The following is a 21382-nucleotide window of genomic DNA, read 5'->3' on the forward strand; positions in this document are numbered from 1 at the left end:
CGAGTTGTAAAGTGAAAAGACAAAGTGTCGTGAATGTGGGGCAAAAATATAAGGGGCGCTGAGCGCTGCACAGTGTTTGATATCTTGTTGTAACCAAACTGTTTGACCCCTTTGTACAAAATGGACTCTTAATCAGAGTTAGTAAGAACTGGAAATGATGGTGTGGAAACATCAAAATTGTGGTTTTGTCAAATCAAAGTAGACGTCAATGTGTGTATAGGAGTTGAGAAGACGCCTGCAGGTGGCGCAGCGGTCATCACACAGAGGAGCCTCCTGTTTGCTCTCTGAGCTTCGAGAGAGAGGGAGAGATTACAAGAAAACCTAAACGACATCATTTTATTAACTGAGCATGTGAACACACACTTTAAGTGACAGGAAATAGACCAAAAGTCAGGTGAACAGTTTGGCTGCGGAATCTCACGGCTCTCTCATCTCATGTTTCAGCTCAGTTGTGTGAAGCACATGATGATAAGTTCAAATGCTTCGTGTTCCCCAGTGAATGATGATATAAATTCACACTCCCGTCTTTGCATCGACTTTTTCTTTATTTACTTTTGGCAAAACATTTGCTTCACTTGGATTTGCTGCTGGTGCTTGGGTCGTCTCACAGGCAGAACAATTTTGGGAACTCGTAATTGCAGTTTGTCTGACTGATATTGCATTTGTGGATTGATTTGAAGGATATATATATATATATATATAAATATACATATATACATATGTGTGTATATATATATATATATTTTTTTTTTACAGTCAAGCTTCAGTTCAATATTTGCTGTAATAAAGTATAAATGTGATGACACATCACCACAGGACACCACAAATACTAATGAATCCATATTCTAATGCAAGATTTAGAACCGAACAAATTTTTAAATTTGATTTAACAAGTGTGTATTTATTTTTTCAATTTGCATAAATAGAGCAATCAAACACAAAAAGAATGTAATGCCACTGTCATCACTGTGAGCCAATCACATAGAGAAAGGACAGTAGATTTAGGTTAAAAAAATGGAATGGAACAAGCTCAGACATGATTTTGAACCAATCATAAAATGTGGGATTGACTCCAGTGACCTGTGATCCTCATGTGGAGGATAAAGCAGTAGATGAAGGATGGATGGATCGTAAAGGTAGCAGTAGGAGGCTACATGAGGGTTGGTTAGTGACAGACAGGTATAGGCCTCAATGAAATGATAGGTGATGGTTTGTTGATGGCTGTCAGGATGTGAATAGAATTTCAACAAATGAGATTAAAAAAAAAAAAATTGTTGCAGACCCAGAATGTGTAGTCCAGGTACTTTTTCCACAGAGCATGGAAAGTTTCCGTACTCCTGCTTGTCACATCCTCGGCAGCGACTTCACCCAGGTGCACTCACCTTGATCAATGTTTCTCTCAGAGAGTCTCCATGAAGGAGGACGAGGAGGAGCCACACATCTCTCGTCAACCTGAAAGTGGGACAGTGTTTGAGCTGCTGATGATTGATGAGCTGGTTCTTCCATCTTTTACAGTGGTGGGTTCGTTCTGAGCTGGTATTCTTAGACTGACCACGCTCGCGCACACACACACACACACACACACACACACACACTGCTCCCTCTGTATAACAATTTTTCTGAAGGAGGTTATCGTGTCTTTCTGTTTTATAACGTAGTGATGTATCAACATTTGATGGCACATTTATCGTCAGTAACTTTGGGCAAAGTGTACCAAAGTTAAAGTGAAGTTCTCTCTCTCTCTCACGCTCTCTCGCTCTCTTTCCCCCCCTCCTTTGTTCCTCTTACTTGGTCGCCCTCAGGGCTCAGCAGTTTCTCTGAATATTGACTCATTTTGAGATATTTAGAAAGAAAACCTGACTGTGGAGACAGTGATTGATGGCAGTGAAAGTGAAGACAAGCTGTGAAGGACAACAGGGAGTTTTGTCCTCAAGTGCCAGACGTTTACAGGTGAGATATTCTGCATTCATTAGGCTATACATCTGTATAATGTGAAAGTGTGGCTATAAGAGGTGCCGACACATAGTCAGCATTGAGTGTGCATTAGCGCTTGTGTTTGTTTAGTAAGTGTACTTAGAACTCAGTAACTCCCTGAACACTATATCTCACAGATACCTCGAGGAAGCTCTTTTAAATCTGGTACGAATGTTGAGATAAACCGAGCAGAATTTGGCGGTTCAAAGATCAGAGTCACTGTGACTTCACAAAACTTTGTTTTCCCATGTGAATGTGTTATCAGAAGAAGAACTGCAGATAATCCAGAAAAGTGTTTAGCTCTGGGTGGTCAAAGGTCACTGTGACATGCCTTTAAGTCTTTTTAAATCAGTAAACATGGAAAGAAAATGTAGCCTCAGAAAAATCCATCCATCTTCTAGCGCTTTATCCCAGCTGACCCATGATGTTTTTCAAACCAGTATCAAGTCGTTGTGGCTTTAATGTCAGTGATGGAGTTTCCTGGTGGCTTTTATTTTTTCAGGCCAAGGTTGGATTTTTTTCTTCAGTTTCACTTCCGACCAGTTGGCAAGGATGGATTAGTGAACGGGGCCTACACTGGGCCCAGGTGCCCAAGGGCTCAGGGGGCCCTGAACGCCTGAACTGTGCTTTCATTTTGCATGGTATTGTGTGTGTCGTAGCAGATCTTATGATGATGGATGAAACAGTGCAGTACCACCGGAAAATGGTGGGATCAGTATAGAGCGATGAGTCTGATCGGTTCGGAAAACAATGAACGGGCTTTTAAAAAATGGCAGAAAGTTTCAAAGAGCGTCTCTGTGCGACGGTGCAGAATTACATCCCTCTACTGTATATCATGGTAATGAGAGGACTTACCTGCAGTGTTTTGACGTTGCACCGCAACAAAATCCAAGCACAATAAAATAGAGGAAGTATGGTGTAATAGGAGGAGGAGAATCTGTAAGATACTTTACATGACGACCAAAATATTTTGAACTTAATTTATTTTTTTCTTTTGTGCAACCTTTGTGAGGGCAGGTGGAAACACTTTCCCAGTTGTTGGTGATGTGATATTTTAAAATCTAAATCAAGTGGGACAAACAAATGGGACTTCCCTCAAATCTAAGAAATCCTTAAATCCGTCCTAACGTGATTAAATGACTTAAGTTTAAGCTTCAATTCCATGGTAGTTCTCCTCTTCAGTGTTGGGTGTACACAGGTATTTCTTTTGCTTTTTGTTGAGTAAAAGTACACTACACCAAACAATAACGCAATTACTAAATTAATTGTCAACTATTTTGATAATTGATGAAATGGATTGAAGCTTTTTTTCATGATTACTACAAGATTCTCAAATGGGAATATTTTCTTCGTTCTTTGCTCCGTATAACAAAGAAATCATTCAAACTGAATCATTTTGGTTTGTGGACAAAACAACACATTTGAGAACGTCATCATTTCCAGGTTTGACAAACATTTTCTAACGTTTTCTCACACTTGATGGACCAAACGATTAGTCGAGAAAATAAACGGCAGATTCATCGATTACTAAATAATTGTTAGTTGCAGCTCTACACTACACATCATGACTTGATGCTGACGTCACTTGTTTCCTCCTGTGACATGACTTTTGTTCCCCTGTTGCTTTAGTCACGTCGCACAACAGATGCAAATAGTGAGGATGCACTGAAATTCATCTCCAAGTTATTTGCAGTTACGTGCCTTTGTCACGGTTGATGTGCAAAGGCCTAAGAATTAGTGAAGGAAGCTTCCCGGTAAGATCATTTCTCCTAATCTGAGGAGCAGATGTGGAAATGAAGGAAGAAGAAAACGTCCTCTAGTTTCTACAGCAAGAACAGGATGAAAGATCAACAGACCAAAATCAGAATCTCTGCATCTCTGAACACAAACGTATCATCAGCCTGTCAGCGGTCAGATACCAGAGCTTGATCATTTATCCTGAAGCGGGAACATTACTGCTGATGTCTCACACACACACACACACACACACAGAGTCCAGAGAAGGTGTTATCTCTCAGCCACATGTGTGAGTAGGAGGCTTCGTTTTAATTTAAATTATAAAATCTGTCATTACCGCTCATCATTCACACCACTCATTGAAAACTATTCTGTACGATTAGTTATGGAAACTGTAATTAGACCAAATTTGACAGAAAAAACAAAGTGTGTCATCACACTTTTGGGGGTCTGGATTATATTTAATTTAAAAATGAGATGTTTTGTAAAAGCGGGGCTGACGTGCTCTTCCATGTTAATATTCCGTGTGTCACCTCCACACTGTCGCCAGACGACTTTTTATTAAGTCTTGAATTATTTTCTGTCCGATTAGGAGGTGATGGAGAAGATTGAGGTCGGCAGGAGTTAAATGAAGTCTTCGGCGTTAGTTTTACCTGCTCGCTGGAGTCTGTTTTCCACTCCTGGAAATATTTTCCTCTTTTTTTTTTTTTTTCATGCATTGACATTGACTTGAAGAAACCGCTAGTTTTTCCAATTGCCTTACCTTCTTTCTAAACTGTTACTGAAATGCACGAACAGCAAATATGCTACTGCTTTCAATTAAGGGATGGAGGGTTTTTGATTGGGTGTGATGCAAATACTTAAGAGAAATCCTTAAAATTGTACAAATTCACTTAATTACTCCCTGCCACTGCTTCCTGCTGCCTTGCATCCTAACTAAGGAGCTTCCCCTCTCCCTGAACCCGAGCTGGAACAAATTAAATTGACACCTTTTATTTCTCTCCTCCAAATCTCTTCCCCCTTTTGCCTAAAATGAACGCTCCCTCTGCTGAGCTCTCTCTCACACACGAGACACTTCAGTCTTGGCGTAGAAAGATTCCTCCACCTGTGCTCTTAAAGAGAAAACCCTTCTAAAACACTGTAAAAACACTGTAAAACACTGTAAAACACTGTATTACACAGACAACACATGTCCAGCTGGTGTCTGAACAGACACTGACAACATGTTGCGTAACAACCTCCTGGGTTACATCACGCTGTGTTTTTTTTTTACTGAATAAATTCATAATTTACATCACCGTCTGTGTTCAGTCGACCTCTGCGCACAGAGGTCACACGAAAGGAGCCGCTTAGCCTGGCGGTGAAAATGTTGACGAGTGTGTCTCAGTTCAACAGTTTTACAAAAAAAAAAACAGACATTAAACATCATAATAGAATTAAAAATATAATGAATAAATACATAAATTAAATTAAACCCAACTCCAAGAGTAAAGGAGTCTGAAATGTAAATAGAAATGAAATTAAAAACCGACAAAGATCTTGAGTCTTTCCTTTAAAAATCTAAGGGCTCTGTTTAGCCCTGTGGTTTAAAGGCTGCTCCACACATTTGTGACATTGAAGGCCTCACTGTGGGTCTCTGTTTTGACTTTGGAATCATTTAAAATACGACTTCAACTTGACATAAAGCATCAAAGCAAGAACAAACAAACTGTGTACAGTTTTATTCTTTTATTCTTGTTTTTTCTTTTTATCTACTATATACTTCACATTTTATTTTATTTACCTTTCTTTCTATCTTTATTTAAATTAAAATACAGCCCAATAAGAGCGTAGAGCAATTTTAATTTCACCAAAATGCACCTTGTACAATCTTGTGTGACCAATAAACACATCTTGAATCTTGAATTTAAATTGCTAAAAATCCATAATCTTTGATTTAATCCCAAATTTACATGTGTTTTCGTTGTTTTACTGAGGCCGCCTTCAAACTAACAGGTGTTTGTTCATTGTTTCCAAACATTTCTCCGCCTCCATGTCGGCTGTGACTGTCGTCGATGTCACGAGGCGACATCTTGCATTCAAACGCGTTCAGAGTGGATGATAGATGATGACAGAATTGAAAGGTTGTGACGAGGTTGTGTAAGCCAAGCGACGATTTTATTCATCGCCTCATGGCAGCGAGGTGGGCGGAGTTGTCACCTCTCACCTGCTCAGTCTGCTGGGAGCAGATGGACGAGGAGACTCTCTCTCGTCACCTCTTCGTCATCTTTTTCGTGCACATACATTACACTTCTGGCTTCTTATTGTAGAGACATTTAGAATGTGTTTCATTGTTGACATGCTGCAGATTATCTGATTTGTTTTTAGGTGTTAATAAGCTTTAGCTTTAGCCGACTCCCTTTTTTGATGACTATTTGTAAAAAAAAAAAAAAAAAAAGTTTATTTTTACCTGCATTATTTTTTGTTTTTTGTCTGTTGAATATGAACAGAAATAAATTCATTCAATCATTCAATTTCAGATATTGAAAGTGAACGTTCTCCTGGAGAAAGGGGAACATTTTTTTTACAATTCTACAGCCATAACATCAAAATAAATCCAGATTATCATGATGGTCATAAGAGGGTTAAACCTTCGGTGTGTCTGAACCGAACCACGTCCTGGAAACGGACATCATCACCTTCATTTCTTCATTTCTGCCCTAAGCGCCCCAACGCTATGACGTATGTAGACACAAAAAAATAAACATGAATTTGTTCTAGAAAACACATGCCTTACTCGATGTAATCGAGAAACAGTTTAGTTGTGTGGGAGCCAAAGATGGGGTTGTTCTTTGGCTACAGACTCCGATGCCTCTGGTGCGATTTAGCTGCATTTGATTTGTCTCACTGGATTTATCTATTCATTTATTTATTTATTTTCTTTATTATTGGCTGCTGTTGAACTAAAAAATGTTTTTGCCTTTGATTTTTCCTCTAACGGTACCAAACGCTGCTGATGGAGCTTTGTTTGTACTGTTGCTCTTTGATATCAGGCTGATGAAATCTTAATGAAACCGTAGACAGGGCAGCTCTGCCGCGTCTACTTGTTTCCGTGAGACAAAAACCGAGGATGAGGATGAGACGTCGACAACGCAGTTTGAATGGAAGAAACAGGAAATGAGGCTCCTTTTCAACTTTGAACTGGGGGAGAGGGGGGTGACTTTTTTCACTCACCAATTTTTGCAGCATCAGGACCAGTCTGGCTTCAGGGTCTTGTCTGAGCATACCAATCACAGGATAACTATGGACAAATAACATTTTTTAGGACCTTTCAGCTACAAATCAGTTTAGGTTTCACTGGGGATTGAACCCAGGACCTTCTGCGTGTAAAGCAGACGTGATAACCACTTCGCTACGAAACCGGTTATGGTCTCAAGAAAACAATTCACTCAATCTCCTCCACACTGAAATTGTGAGGCGTACTCATGATTTTTAAACTCAGGTGTTTTTTGTTTTTTTTTGTGATGTCACAGACGTGGCAGAAACTAAATGAGTCTCACGGCCCTCAGTGATAATGTTGCTTTGGTTACTGTTTAGCATCTTTTGCTTCAGTCTCTCTTTAAATCGATTGTTAAGATGATTATGATTGATGGGGTTTTGTGGTTTTAGCAGTAGGGGAATTATGTGTGTTGTGGCGTTGAGCTGGAAATGGTGCATCGCTGGCAAAAACAGAGCAAATGAGGAAGAAATGTGTGTGTTAGTCGTGGAACTGGAGCTGATAAAAACCTGTCATTGGACCACTTTCACTCTGTGAAAACCTCATTTAAACCAGGGATTTAACAGGCTTTTGGCACGTAGGGATGAGGTATACTTTAGATTACTGTAGCAGCTGAAAGAAGACCTGCTATTAATGTAGCAGCAGGAATGTTGCGTTGCTGTACCACGCACACACTCGTATGACATCTGATGTTTGTTGACTTCTAAGTGTTTTTAATACGGATACACGATAATGGACTTTTTGCCGATATCCAATATAGCGTGAGTGCTTTGGTCGATAGTTGATAGTTACCCTACTTTTTAAACCTCACTCTTGCGCTCGCTGGGCTGTGTTCACTTGGCATCTTTACTTCCCAATATGTCCACTGGGCGTCATCTACTGTATCAAGACCAGGTCTTACTTGTGGACTCTGCACTAACCTATTCTATTGCCTCAAAGCCTCATGGGAGTTTGTTTTGTTTTTTAAGTGGAGGGCCACAGCATTTTGTGTGTTTACTCCACTGCTGCCTTCAACCTTTAAAGAAATGTACGTTTGACTGGGGATTGAACCCAGGGCGTTCTAAAGCAGACGTGATTATGAACTCACTGCTTGTTTGTTTAATGATTATTTGAAAAAAAAAATAATAATAATCTGAGTTTACAGTCACTGTAATCCCCACTGTATAAAAATCTGATTGGTTGTATCTTAAAATGATGATAATCTTGCATGCGGATTCAGAGATGTGGAAATGAAGCTTATGGAATTAGAAGCAGTGAGGCTGCGTGTGTGTGTGTGTGTGTGTGTAGAGAGCAACAGAGCTGTGCGAAAAGACAAAGACAGAACATATTACGTGTGTGTGTGTGTGTGTGTGTGTGTGTGCGTGTGTGTGTACATGTGTGATGGATGCAGTGCAGAGCCTCAGGTAATAATAGCCATGATGGATTCTCACCTGGCCTGGAGTGCCGTGGCTCGGTCAATGAAGATAAAGATGTGTTGGAGCTTCTGCACTGGATGCGGCCCAAAGCCTGTGGAGATATTAATGACAACCCCCCCCACACACACACACACACACACACACACACCAACCCTCTCCACCACATACCATCTCACCATTGGCTAAAAATGACTGCTTTTTAGGGCAAAAGCATCAATCTGTGTTCCGTCCCGTGTTCACAGAGAATTCAGCAGGGGAAACAATGCAGTGGTGTAATTAATGAGGGAAAAACAACAAGAAGAGGGTGAGACTGTAACAGAATCATATTTGATTCTTCTACTCTTTACACAAATACTTTTGGATTAGTCCTCAACAAATTAACAAAGAACTTAATTTCCCCTTTTAAAAAAAGCAAAGTAAATATGATAAGATGATAGTTTTTCTGTAGTTGGTCACTATATAAGACTGAATGTGGACCACGTGTTTAACAGAGGTTCCTTCATCAAACCTTTCAGAACCCCCATCCCAACCCCAAACCGAAAGCTAGTAATAGCCAGAAGCTACCGAGTGGATTTTTCTGCTTCAAATGGAATCGTTGCCAAAACTAAATAACACTTTTTAATTTTTTTATTTCTGGTTCTGTCTCCGTTGGGTTTGTGACCTGTTTTTCAAACACTTTTTTTTTTTTAAATCGTATTTATTGCAGTGATAGCCAATAATGACTAATAAGAGTCCAAAAGCATGCACATCCAAATGAAATACTGGGTGCAGGATGATGATGAAAACAGAGATGAAAACAAACTAGTTACTGCTCCAAAAGAAAACTGTTTTATTTCCGACCACATAACGTTTCATGCCCAGGCCTTTCTTTAGACAGCCAATAATAAGTAAAACTGCCCGGGGGGTGCTTAAGTAAGTGAGTGGAGATTTCCTGTGTTTTGCGGTGGATAACTGACAAGCGTGCTGGCCCTAGTTTTAATGTGCTGCCTTAAAACACAGTTGTGTTCACCAAGTGCTTATAACTGACTGAGGTCAGTGAAAATGTCATGACGAACATTTGAGGGGAACAACCTCGTTGGAACGAACCTTCAAGGCAAAGTGATGAAGCGAGAAAAAGTTATTTCCCCGCGTTTGCTCTCACTTTGAGTCATTTGTTGCAGCCGTGGTGAAAACTTGGGATCTCTATTTTCTCTCTATTTACCTGGGAGTGCTGGTGCCCGCGGCCCTTTCGGGGCAGCTGGGATATTTTAGAAATCTCAGGAACGTCCTCAGGGAGGAGGAGTCGGCCTCTCTTCGCCTGCCTCTGCTGTCCTGTTTTTAGCTCCCGTGTCTGGAGACACAGCTGTGATTTATTCATCCTCCGCCGCTGCTGCTCAGGTGAGAGTCGGCTGCGCCGGCAACGATGGATGAATGGCTGTCACATCTGCTCACTCACACACGGATTTATTTTAGGACGCAGACAGAACAGACAGTACAGTGTGCTTTTAAACGGGCCTGAGAGCTGGGTCACATTCACGCGTTGTATAAAGATGGTGGCGTCGTCCAGGTGTCCGAGTGGTGCTCAAAGGCACAATACTTAGGTGAAGGAGGAAGAAGAGGCCAAGTGTCAGTTTAAGCTGACTTTACTGCACATAACACACCCCCACATCATGAAATCTGAGGAAGAAGAAGAGGAAAACATGCTAGAGTGAATGCAGCAGGAGGCTTTTCGCAGAAACCTGCAGGAATGCTGTTCTTCTCTCGAGTTTCACTTGAAGCATTTGCAAAACCCTTGTTGGAGCGGTTGGATATTTACAGAAGGAGTTAGAGAAAGAGGGTGCATGGGAAACATGGCAGGAACATGACTTGCTCTGTGAGGTGAAAGCTTTCCTCCATCATTCTTAGACTGCTTTGTAGTTTTCCCGGTATATTCAACCCCCACACTCTTACCAGTGTCACTGCGACATCGCCCGTTTCTCTCAATCTAGTGTTTTGCCGTTGTACTTTTCCTCCAACCACAATTTCACGTGAGCGCACAGTTCTGAAGCAAAATGACCTTTTACGTGTCTGAAGAAGTGCATATAAGTGTGTTTTAACTGGTTTTGTTTCTGGTAATCAGGGTGATGATGAACATTTCCTGGTTATGGTCCATGGTTAGGTTTATACGCGCCTGGCTAGGGCTTTTTTTCTGGCATCAATATCTGTGCGTGATGAGGAGGGTGGGTTGTGTGGGTTATGTCTTTATATCGTCTCTTAACTGCAGCTTAATTCTTGCATTTCATTTTGCTTGTCTGAATATAAACAATATTCAACAAAAAAGAAGAAGAAGAAGAACATGGAAGTCTTGGGCTAGTGACACAGTGTCTTGAGAGATCTCTCTTTATTTACCAAATGCGATAAGATCATTTCGTCTAATGTTGTTGCAGTCCAGGAAATCCACATACTGCCTAGGTGGTTCCACTGGGGATTGAACCCAGGACCTTCTGCGTGTAAAGCAGACGTGATGACCACTACACCATGAAACCTCTAGAAGCCGTTCCGCATTATGACTTCATAATCATTTTTTAAAGGGGGCATAAAAACTTTATGATGAAGCAGCAGCAGCAGCAGCAGCCAAATCAGCTGTACCTATTGTTTTTGAAAACTGCTTCCAATAAACTGAAAGATAAACTTAGTCCAATGCGGGATTCGTACCAAGATACAGAGGTGGTCAGTGCAGTGAGTGGAAACCGACAAGAAAGCAACGCTGACTAAATGTTTTGCTCTGACCAACAAAACATGTGACTAAAGGACGAGGGAAAGTGTTGAGCGATTTGTTCTCGACACATTTAAAAGTATCCTGCTCTGGAGTTTTAACTGATTAAAACTCCAGAGCAGGATACTTTTAAATTTTAAGCTTTAGTCGGTCCTTTACAGCGTTTACAGAGTCGTTCATATATTAAATATGTACCGTACTGTATCTACATGAGCAGATCTGTCTCCTCCTGTCTGTGCAAGCAGCTTTGAACGGGCTCATCCGTCGGGTCCATATGGGGGCCCTGAGGGCAAGGAGGGGATTGTGTGTGTGTGTGTGTGTTTGGCACAGAAGGCTGAGCAGCATGATTTCTCTCAGCATGAAGTCCAACTCAGACCATCTATTAGATTTAATAATCATGGGAGGCAATTGTGTGTGTGTGTGTGTGTGTTATTATATCTCCATTGTTGTTCAGACGCTATTAAAAAAAATACATTGTTCCTTCACCACGGTGAACACACACACACACACACACAGAGGCGTACGTCCCGCTGCCAAATATAAACCCTCATTTTTTACATCTGGTTTCAAAAAAATAAAAATAAAACCCAAGATAGCACAAGCAAAAAATACTAACCTCAAAATGGGGAGTTCACAAACCAGTGGGTGTCGTGATGATGGGTGGATACTTGGGAAGAAACAGCTGCTCGCCCTGTAACAACATCCACTTTATTATTAGTGAGTATATTTGTCATTTTCTCTGTTTTAGCTGTAGAAAAAGTAAAGTTTGTGGTTTTATCAGTGGGCTGTAATCAACAGGAACTCCTTTATTTTCCTCTTCCTGTCTTATTTGAATTGCTGATGTCCAGAGCGTTGGCGGCAGCGCCAGTGTTACCCGTGTCTTCTTGCCACTGAAAGTTCACTCACGTTTCTTCGCCATTAATCCTTTAATCTCCCCTTATCTCCACCGTCTTAAACCCTCAGCTTATTAGATGCAGCGTTTCTTTTCTTTTTGTGTCGTGCTCCCCGATGAGCGGCGGTGAGATGACTTTGGCGGCGGCTGCTAATACACTATAATTGCTGCGAGGAGCCGCTGACTCTGAACAATTATAAGATGCAGGAGCTGTAATCTCAGCTGAGGCTTGCAGGGAGACTGAGGCAGATTCCCTCTGTCTCTTTTGTCAGCCCTCTGAGTTCCGTGCTCTTCGGAGTCTTGAAACAGACGTCGGAGACTGTGAGGCAGCAGCAGGAGGGAGTACCTGCCGCTGCCTGTAAGATGAAACTCTTTCGACTGTCAGATAGTGGCATACACCTGTCAAAGTCTGCGTCTCTGTGTTACCAAGCGAAGCGTCAACGTAACACACACATTTGTGCCTCCTTCTGTCGGAACCGAGAAGGTGCATTTATTTGGGATCCTCCAATCAGGCTTTTTTCCTCCTCGCTGCCAATTCTTATGACCAATATCTGCCAATAAACTGCTGGTATAGATGTGATTTTGTTTGTATTATTATAATAGCAGCATAGAGTCTATAGCTGTCATTGTTTCATGGGCTATTTCCACTGCTAGATTAGCAGCAAAACCTAGGCCATGGAATACGATATTTAAAATGGGATTTCATTGATTTTTTTATCACCTGAAAATGAAGAACGGTTAAGTTTTTGTTAGCCAAGTACTAAGCTGTACCGCCACTTTTGTTTGCTAAAGGAAAAGCAGTTGGTTGCAATACGCATTTTCACCTGTAGATGCCACTAAATCCTGAACACTGGTCTTTTTATCACTTTACAGTTACCGAGTGCATCGCAGACGTCACCGTAGTTACGCGGCGGTTTGTGCTGTCGAAAAAAAAACGTCCAACGGTTTCTGAAAGCTGAGAAGTTGCACATCAAAGCCAACATGTAGTTATTACGGTACTTTCACTCGCGCTGTAGATTCCTTCCATATTTTTGGCCTGTTTCTGGACATTGAGACAGAAAACTCAAACATTTTTATTTTAAATTACGTTTGATACTGTTCAAATTTCAAATTGAACACGCAAAATCTGGTTGTTCATGTACAACTGGTGTTTTTATTTTTAAAACAGTGTTTTAACATGCAGTAAATTGTAAGTAACTGCCAGATATTGAAAGTTATTCTGGAAAAATTGGCAAAAGCACTCACTCACAGAATATTTTCAGGCCCCTTTATGGTTAAAATAAGTAAAACAAATTTGAGTGTTAGGTGTTAAAGGGTTAAAATGAAATCACAGCACAATGGCCCTTATGCAAGAACTAATCATAGAAACAGATCTGTTCTGATTCATATTTTCCACGTTCGTGAGTCCATGTAATGTAAATGTCGTCGTCCATTTATCTCAACAACACCTTGCACAGACTAAATGCGGTCATTCGCGTACATGCCTTACATCTGTGACCGAGCAGACCTTACGTATCCTCCATGCATGCTCCATGTTAGATTTTGAAAGGAGTCAGGATCGGGTACACGTGCGTGTGACATGAGACCAATGAGGCCTCTCGTCAGCAGAGCTGCAGGTTCTGGGTCAGTGTGTCTGAGACAGAGGAGCAGGGCAGAATCAGACTGAAGGAGAGGAGAAGACACCAGCAACTGTTGCTCACAAAGTAGTTTGAACCTGGATAATCTCACAGATTGAGTCCGTCATTTGTTTCTGAACAATGTATTTGTTGAAAATTCTCTTTTTTTGTTCCCGATAGTGGTCAATAAATCACTGTTGCTATGGATACAGCTGTGTCCACACCATGTCCAGAAACAGCCTCTTAAACACAAACCTTTTTGGATGAAAAGAAATGACAGACATTTTGTTCTTCTCAGTCAGAACTCTTTATTCCGGCAGTCTTGATGCTGACACTGCACCTTATCCGGTGCAACTTTGTGCATACGTTTAGGGCATAGTGCACTGTACTTAGGTGAGACACAATCAGGGAAGAAAGTGACGGGAGAGAGCTTTATGTCTGTTTTAAGGCTCTATATCAACATTGGCTTCAGGTGCATCTTTCTCCATCTTCTAAGCGCCTTGAGAAAACATGTGTAGCAATTTGGGGCTGTACAAATCAAATTTGACTTGAATGAGGTGAATGAGGTGAAACATCGCCCTGATGATTCACCTCATTTTCAGCCTTAGATATTGTGTTGGAGCAGCAGCAGCAGCAGCAGCAGCAGCAGCAGCAGCAGCAGCCGCCGCCTCCCCTCCTCCTTCAGCCTGAGGTTGAAAAGGGCAGCGCTAATGAATATTCTAATCTGGCCTAGATTCCATGATAAAGCCCTGTAAAATTCTGGAAGATGGCGCCGCCTGTTTTTAGAATCTACCAACTCCGAAGCATGTACTTGTGTGTTTGTGCGCAGGCAGGATTCATTTTCAGAGGCAAAGGTCAGCGCAGATAAACGACGACGCCTGCTGGACCTGGAATCCGCTGAGGAGGGTTTTTGCAGCCACATTAAATACATTTTTCCAGGTCAGCCTTTGATGATCAATGAAATCAAGTGGATCATTTGTTTTTTGCAGGCCCCACGCTTGCCTGCGTACATTTCACAGGTGTTCTCAGCGATACCACGGACGGCTTAGTTTAATCTGATTGAGGTATTGTATATATAAAGCCTATGTGACTCCTTAACAGGTAAACTGTCAAAGATAGTTTTCTTTGGTTCCACTGGGGCTTGAACCCAGGACCTTCTGTGTGTAAAGCAGACGTGATTACCACTACACCATGAAACCACAGGGCTCTTTACTTTGAGATTCTGAGCATGACCTACATGGACTTGCGCCCTGGATATTTGTTTTAACCTGTCAGGAATCGGCTTGGGACAAATATGTTGGTGCATTTGTGATTTACGCTGCATGACATGTGTCTGTGAACCAGGAAAATAAACTCCAACAATGGTGACATTTGTGTGTCAAGGACAGCGTGACAAACTCACCGCAGTGTGGGTGAGTTTGTGGGCTAGGTTATTGCTCTGTGTGTCTTTTAGGCTCAAGCATTGACGAAAGGCGGGAGCCTATTTAAAGACGCTGCGGCTTAGTTGTAGGTGCTGCAGTTGAGTTGGAGAACAAAAGCAGATTACGGCTCTTTTAATATACTGAAGTAATAATCACCTGAGATTAAACCGAGGACCTTCTGTGTGTGTGTGAAGCGGCATGACGACCTCTACACTATTAAACTGCTTGATAAATGTCATTTAACCTACAGGAAAGGTTTGGTCTTTTTTGTGTAACAAAAGGTTTTGTTTATAAATGATTGCTACTTTTTTTATTAAAATAAAAATGTGAGATTTTTCTTCTCTATGACAGTGAACACAATATATTTGGTTTGTGGACAAAACACGACATTTTAGGACATTGATTATCTGTTGAAATTAAAATTAATTAATTAATTAGTGAAAATAATCATTAGTTTGCAGATCTAATTGTGACTATTTCAGGGTCGAGTTGTACAAACTGATTCAAGTTTCATCAATCAGTAAAACCTTCTTATTTAACTCTGTGAGTTAGCTCACCTGCATCAGTACTTCATGACTCCTGGTGGTTCTGCGTGTTGCCTCGCCACAGCACGACATGGTTTAGGTTGGTTTTCCGCTACAAAAACAGTACCTACTGAACGTGGGCGGAGTCACCACTAACACGCCACTAACACGCAAGTAGAGCGTCACTGGCTAAATCCACACCTCATTGCAGAATAATGATGTGAGGCCCACTGCCAACATGCCCCTGAACCTTAAGCTATGAACTGGCATGGTAGAGCAGTGGTTCGCACTGTTGCCTCACAGCAAGAAGGTCCTGGGTTCAGTTCCTGGTCTGGGTTTCCCCTGGGCTCTCCAGTTTCCTCCCACCATCAAAACATGTTAGTTACGTCAGGTCAGGTTGGTCCCTTGTTGCAGCGGCTCTGATCAACCCTCCATCTGACCTTGATGTTTTGTTGTGCAATACCAGTTGTTGTATAATGACAATAAAGATCCTTTCCTTCAATGATGACATCATAGTTGTCGGCAAGGCCTTGGAATTTTATGAATGTGACTTTATGTGGCATATTACATTACCCTGATGATATCTTTAACTTGTGGCTCAAAGCACCTTAACCTTATCCCTCTGTGTCCGTGTTCAGGCTCAGACACGTTCAGTTGGTTAGTGGTCGTCGTTGTTGTTGTTGTTGTTGCAGACTCGGGTCTCTGTGGTGCACTGAAGGTTTTCCCCCCCCCCCCCACACACTGGAGCCAGTTTTCACTGTGAAACATATTGGGGCTGAGAGTGTGCAGTGTAGACAAGAATGAATGCGTGACGGGGGAACCGCTGCCACACTCCACTCTCCCTCATTAGAGCTGATAGGGACAGATAATGAATGTGAGATCCTCCTGCAGTCACATGATCAGAGGGAGAAACACAGATCCTCTGGGAGCTGTGGAGGCATTTTCCAATCCACTCAGAACACGCCGCTTGGAATCTATAGACGGCGTCTGACGGCCACCCCCAGACGTCAAGCCTCCCGAGGCGTAAATCATCCCCCTTTTCTGCCAATTTAGAGGAAGAATGAAGCCGCGGCTGCTGCTCGGTTTCCACTTTCTGCTGGCAGGAGTCGTTCTCGCCTGAAGCATGAATGGCTTGATGTTTACTCATCGCCACTGCTTCACAAAGCTTAATTGTTTTCACTGATGTTCCACGGCTCAGCTGGGATTTATTTTATGAAGCTGTTTGGGAGGTTGAGGGGTGAAGTGTCCTGTTAGCTCAAGTTGCACTCCAGTTGATTCAGTTAATGTTGGAAAATCACTGTTATAGCTTCAGGTTCTGCACAAAAACAACATTATTATACTACATACTAAATCCATTTAGGGGTGCGCGTCTCTCCCTTCTGGGGGAAATGAGTCGATTCGTATCTAGATTCAGTAAAAGTACTTTGATAATGACACAATTCATTATAGGATTATATGAAATTCAAATCACATTGTATTTGTTTAGCGCCTAATTACAACATACATTATTTTAAAGCACTTTACATAGGAAGGCAGAAACCCTACAATATTATATAGAGGGAAGAGGAAACCCAACACAGTGAGTAAGCACTTCATGTGAGTGGAGAGAAGAAATCAGAAAGAAATCTCTGGAAGAATCACACACACAAAGATGTGCGGCCGAAAAAATGGACGAGAGGTGGGGGAGGGAACAAAAAGGGGGGAGAGAAAAGGAAGAAGGGAGGTGAGGTATAGGAGATATATATCAGTTGCATTAAGTTCTGACTTAGTTATGATGTTTTTATAGTATTATAATGTCAACTAAACAAGCAGTAGAATAGAATAGAATAGTATAGAACTTAATTGTCCACCAGGAAACTCACCAAAAACATACACAAAGTCATAAAAAAGTTCAAATAAGATAAGAGATGGTCATAAAAACAGGAGATAGATCTTTATTTTGTGACCATATAGCATGCATTGATGTGGTCGAGTGAGAGCAGAGCTTGTAGCAACAGCGGGGATGAGTTGCCTCAGGGTCTTCATCAGGTGGGATGTCGGCGTCACCGGCCTGTAGCTGCTGAGGTCTTTGCGGTGCGGTGTCTTTGGCGCCGGTGCACGGCTGTGGTTCAGACTCATGTTAGAGATGATCCCCTGGTCAGCAGCACACAGCGTTTGAAGAGTTCTGCAGCCGTGCACTTGTGCTGAGACAGCTGTGTCGTCCTGTGTTTCTTTCTTCTCTGGTGACTCTTTGTGGTTTGTTTTCTCTCGTTGTACACTCGCTTCTGTGCTCTCTCTCTCTCTCCTCACATCCTCTTAGTTCCTTTGAACTGTCGAGCAGACTGCAGCGAGGGGCGGCTGAACGCACGCCATGTGGTTTGCTACTTTGTTTTGGTGTGTTTGTCGTGATGTCGACATTTTAGTCGTGGTAGGAATAGTCGGTGTGCAAAAAACAGACCACTTTATGAGCTTCTTTCTTACACATTAATGCTACCATGTCCACAAGAAGTCGGGCTTTTGGTCACAAATTAATGATTCCACAAAACACAGAAGCTGCTGGTTTAAACTTCCTCTTTCATTTGATGATAAACAAGCAAAATGTGTCATGTTACTACCTGAATAGAACGTATATAGATTTGTGTTGTGTGATTTAGGTTTATTCAGACAAACCTGGATAAATCTGTAGTTTTAAACAAGGCAAAGTGTTTCACTTCTTTTTTAGGATTTAACAATCATTAAACAACCTCCTTTAAATACTACTGTACTGTAAGAGACTGTATTTCAAAACACACATTTTGAGGAACTCTCTGGTTTTAATGTTCAGGACATGTTCGAATGCTGCTGTGAACCCAGAAAATCTCCTGCTGTGTTCTTCATGTGTGGATAATGTCCAGATCCATTCTTCTGGAATGTGTCCAGAGTTCATCTCTGAAAACACATTGTGTGAAGTCTACGAGAAAATCAGTCTAATTCTCTATTGATTTCTTACGTCAGTAAACATTTTCCTGAGGATTTCTGGTCTCAGTCCCGAGTTTCAGATCAAGCTTCAGTACAGCACGACGTCTTTTAAATGAATGTCCCATAGACAGACCATAAGAATTGACATAGAATAGCTACAGAGTGATTGACAGAGGGTGTTTGGTGTAGGTATCTGCCGGTCTCTTCTGGTTTCAGAAAGTCTAGATGGTGCTAGATAACCTGCAAAACTAAAGTGTCTAAAGTGCAGCTCACAAAACCAGAGTTGATACAAAGTATTCTGTTTCCTCTGCGGACATTATTTCCATTTTCCTCCAGAGTCATGTCACAGTTCTGTTTTGGTAGCTGGTCTGCCCTCGGAATCGCAAGACCACCGTCATATTCCCTCTTCTTCTTCTTCTTCTTCTTCTTCTCACTTGGTGTTTTATTGAACTTCAAAGGGTTCTGAGCAGCAGCAGCGGTCGATGTCACTAAGGTCATGTTTCTTCTGCAAATACATTTCCATTCACAGTACCTCCAGGGTTTTAGATCTGTAGACATTGTTGTCTTTTAGTCAGCATCAGGGACGGGATGAATGAAAAGCACTCACAACAAGTTGCCTCTGGTGAATTTCCACTATCACAATAGTCATAAAAAGTGAGGAAAACTGTGACTAAAACTATTTATAATTCATGTGAAGGAAAGAAGAGGCGGTCTATCTCAACATACACTCCATAATAAATGATAGTCTTACTTAAGACTGTTTTAAAATGTTCAAAATCTAAGGCAAAGTGATGTTGAGCATTTCTACAAGTATTACAATATCACTGCAATTACAGTTCATAGAATCTAATGAGTTTTCAGAGCTGCTTCCTCTCATTGGCTGAGAGACTTGTCCATCGGGGGGAGGGGGCTAGGAAAGGGGGGCGGGTCATAGTGATGATGTCACAGTCACGTTGATTCTCATGCTGTGCAGCAGAGACAACAGCTCAGGATGTCAGAGCAGAGAGGGCGCTGCTGCTGCTGAACACACACACACACACACACACACACACACACACACACAGAGAGGAGCCGCTGTCACTGACTGCACACAAATATGTATTTTGTCATTTCCACCATGAAAGGTAAGTGTGTGTGTGTGTGTGTGTGTGTGTGCTCGTCTTTGTGACCTCTTTAGGACCTCTTTCCTGCATAAACACTGACTTTGTCTGACTGAGTTTAGGGCTCTGATGTGTAATGTGGTTAGTTTTGGGTTAGGTATTAACTGTTTGTGGTTAAGTTAAGGGATAACTTATTGTTTAGGCTGTGCAAATGAATTGAAGTCTCTGTCCTAAGAGGAATAGTTGTGCTTTATTGTTTATTTAAGTGTGTCTTTATTTATTTATTCCCACGCACTTGTACTTACACACAGACTGAAGTTGTCCCTGTGAGCTGTGAGCTCAATCAAAGATGTTCTGTTGTCTGGGAGGATGCGCTCCTCCTCTGCGTTGATGTTTGCTCGCTCGCTGGTTTTCAGAGGCGTCTTTTTCTTCGTCCCTCCGGCTCCTTTGCTCTCATCAGGCGCTGTGCTGTAACTGTGTGTGGCGATGAAGCTGGTTTCGGTGTTTAAGTTGAGCACATATTTTCTCAGATTGTTGACTGTAGAGACTGGAGACATGAGACTCTCTCTCTCTCTCATCCTATAAATGTCATGTAGAGAATTGCCCTTGCAAATGCACCGTACTGTGCGCACAGCGTGATTTAGACTGAAATACCTCAAGCAGAGTTGGATAAATTGACATGTGGTTTGTGGGATAATGAGCTGTAAATATCTCCCAAAGGTCCTGTATGCAGCACTTGACCTCGTGTTGTGTTGTCTTGAGCAGAGAGTCACAATATGTTCTGCCTGTTGCATTTGAAGACCAGTCATAATCACTGAACCCCTGTTTGCAGTTGGCATCCATAGTGTTTCGTTTCTGCCTCTTTCTTATTCATTTCCCGTTCTTTAGTTCTTACCGTCCATTCACACGACATTCCATGTCATAATTACAAGTTGATGACTTTTGTATTAAGGCACTAAGCGAGTACAGTAGCATCAGAGAGTAGCTAGAAAGTGCTTCTCCACTTGGACTGTGAAGTAACTTCATACGTAGAGAATGTAAATTGTATGTTTTCATGCCATGGTGTGTTTGTGATTACAACAGTGTTTGTTTTGCTGTGACATGTTGGCACTCAGTTTAGCATTTTTCAACTTTTCCTTTGTCATGTTTTATTGCCGTTTTTGGAGAATAATTTTTTTTAAATGAACTTATGTTACATTGCGGAGTTACTGCAATTTAAAAAGCCGTCACCGTCTCAAGTGATGAAATAATTAGCATCTTTTCACTGACTTTTTACAGATCATCACGCTTCAAATGTGACTCCTGACTATTAAACATGCCAAACCAATGTTGGTTGGTCTGTAAAATCCCCGCAGAAGTGATATGACAGAAGTGATTAGATCACCTGCACTCCAAGGTTTATACTGACCAGTGTTGGGCCATCACAGAAACCATCTGATGTAGCATCCTAGATAATACAATACATCGATATTTATTGAATTTGAACTGAATCATCTTGGTTTGTCGACAAAATAAGACATTTGACATCATCATTTTGAGATTTGGAAAATACCAGTTTAAAATGTTTCTATATTTTATGGCCCAAACGATTCATTGAAGACATAATTGACAGATTCATTGATTAGGAAAATAATAAGACAATGTAAGTGGGACATATTTTGTTTATTTCTGGGTTGCAACTAAAACAACCAAAGTTGACAGAAACAGATATAATTTCACACTTTCTTGAATGAGAAATCATCAGAAATATGTGAAAATGTCGGATGCAAAACCAGT

The 21382-nt window shown here is 41.5% G+C and overlaps 1 protein-coding gene and 3 non-coding genes across 5 annotated transcripts in view; 1 reads left to right on the forward strand and 3 right to left on the reverse strand.

Annotated features, from left to right (window-relative positions):
- Positions 1–21382, forward strand: part of LOC131459568 (nuclear receptor ROR-alpha A-like) — a 47051-nt gene that overhangs the window by 10222 nt on the left and 15447 nt on the right. Inside the window, exon 1 of one of the 2 annotated variants that reach the window (XM_058629545.1) lies at positions 19602–19630. The exons of the other annotated variant lie outside the window; for it this stretch is intronic. Within the exon in view, the coding sequence (XP_058485528.1) occupies positions 19603–19630 (28 nt within the window). The 5' untranslated portion in view covers position 19602. Of the gene's footprint in view, positions 1–19601; positions 19631–21382 lie in introns of those variants that run through there. 2 annotated transcript variants of the gene reach the window in all.
- Positions 7040–7112, reverse strand: trnav-uac (transfer RNA valine (anticodon UAC)). The gene has a single exon. It is a non-coding gene; the product is annotated as a tRNA-Val (tRNA).
- trnav-uac (transfer RNA valine (anticodon UAC)) lies at positions 10814–10886 on the reverse strand. Its single transcript has one exon. It is a non-coding gene; the product is annotated as a tRNA-Val (tRNA).
- trnav-uac (transfer RNA valine (anticodon UAC)) lies at positions 14751–14823 on the reverse strand. Its single transcript has one exon. It is a non-coding gene; the product is annotated as a tRNA-Val (tRNA).

Source organism: Solea solea, chromosome 5 (assembly GCF_958295425.1).
Source record: "Solea solea chromosome 5, fSolSol10.1, whole genome shotgun sequence".
Lineage (NCBI taxonomy): Eukaryota > Metazoa > Chordata > Actinopteri > Pleuronectiformes > Soleidae > Solea > Solea solea.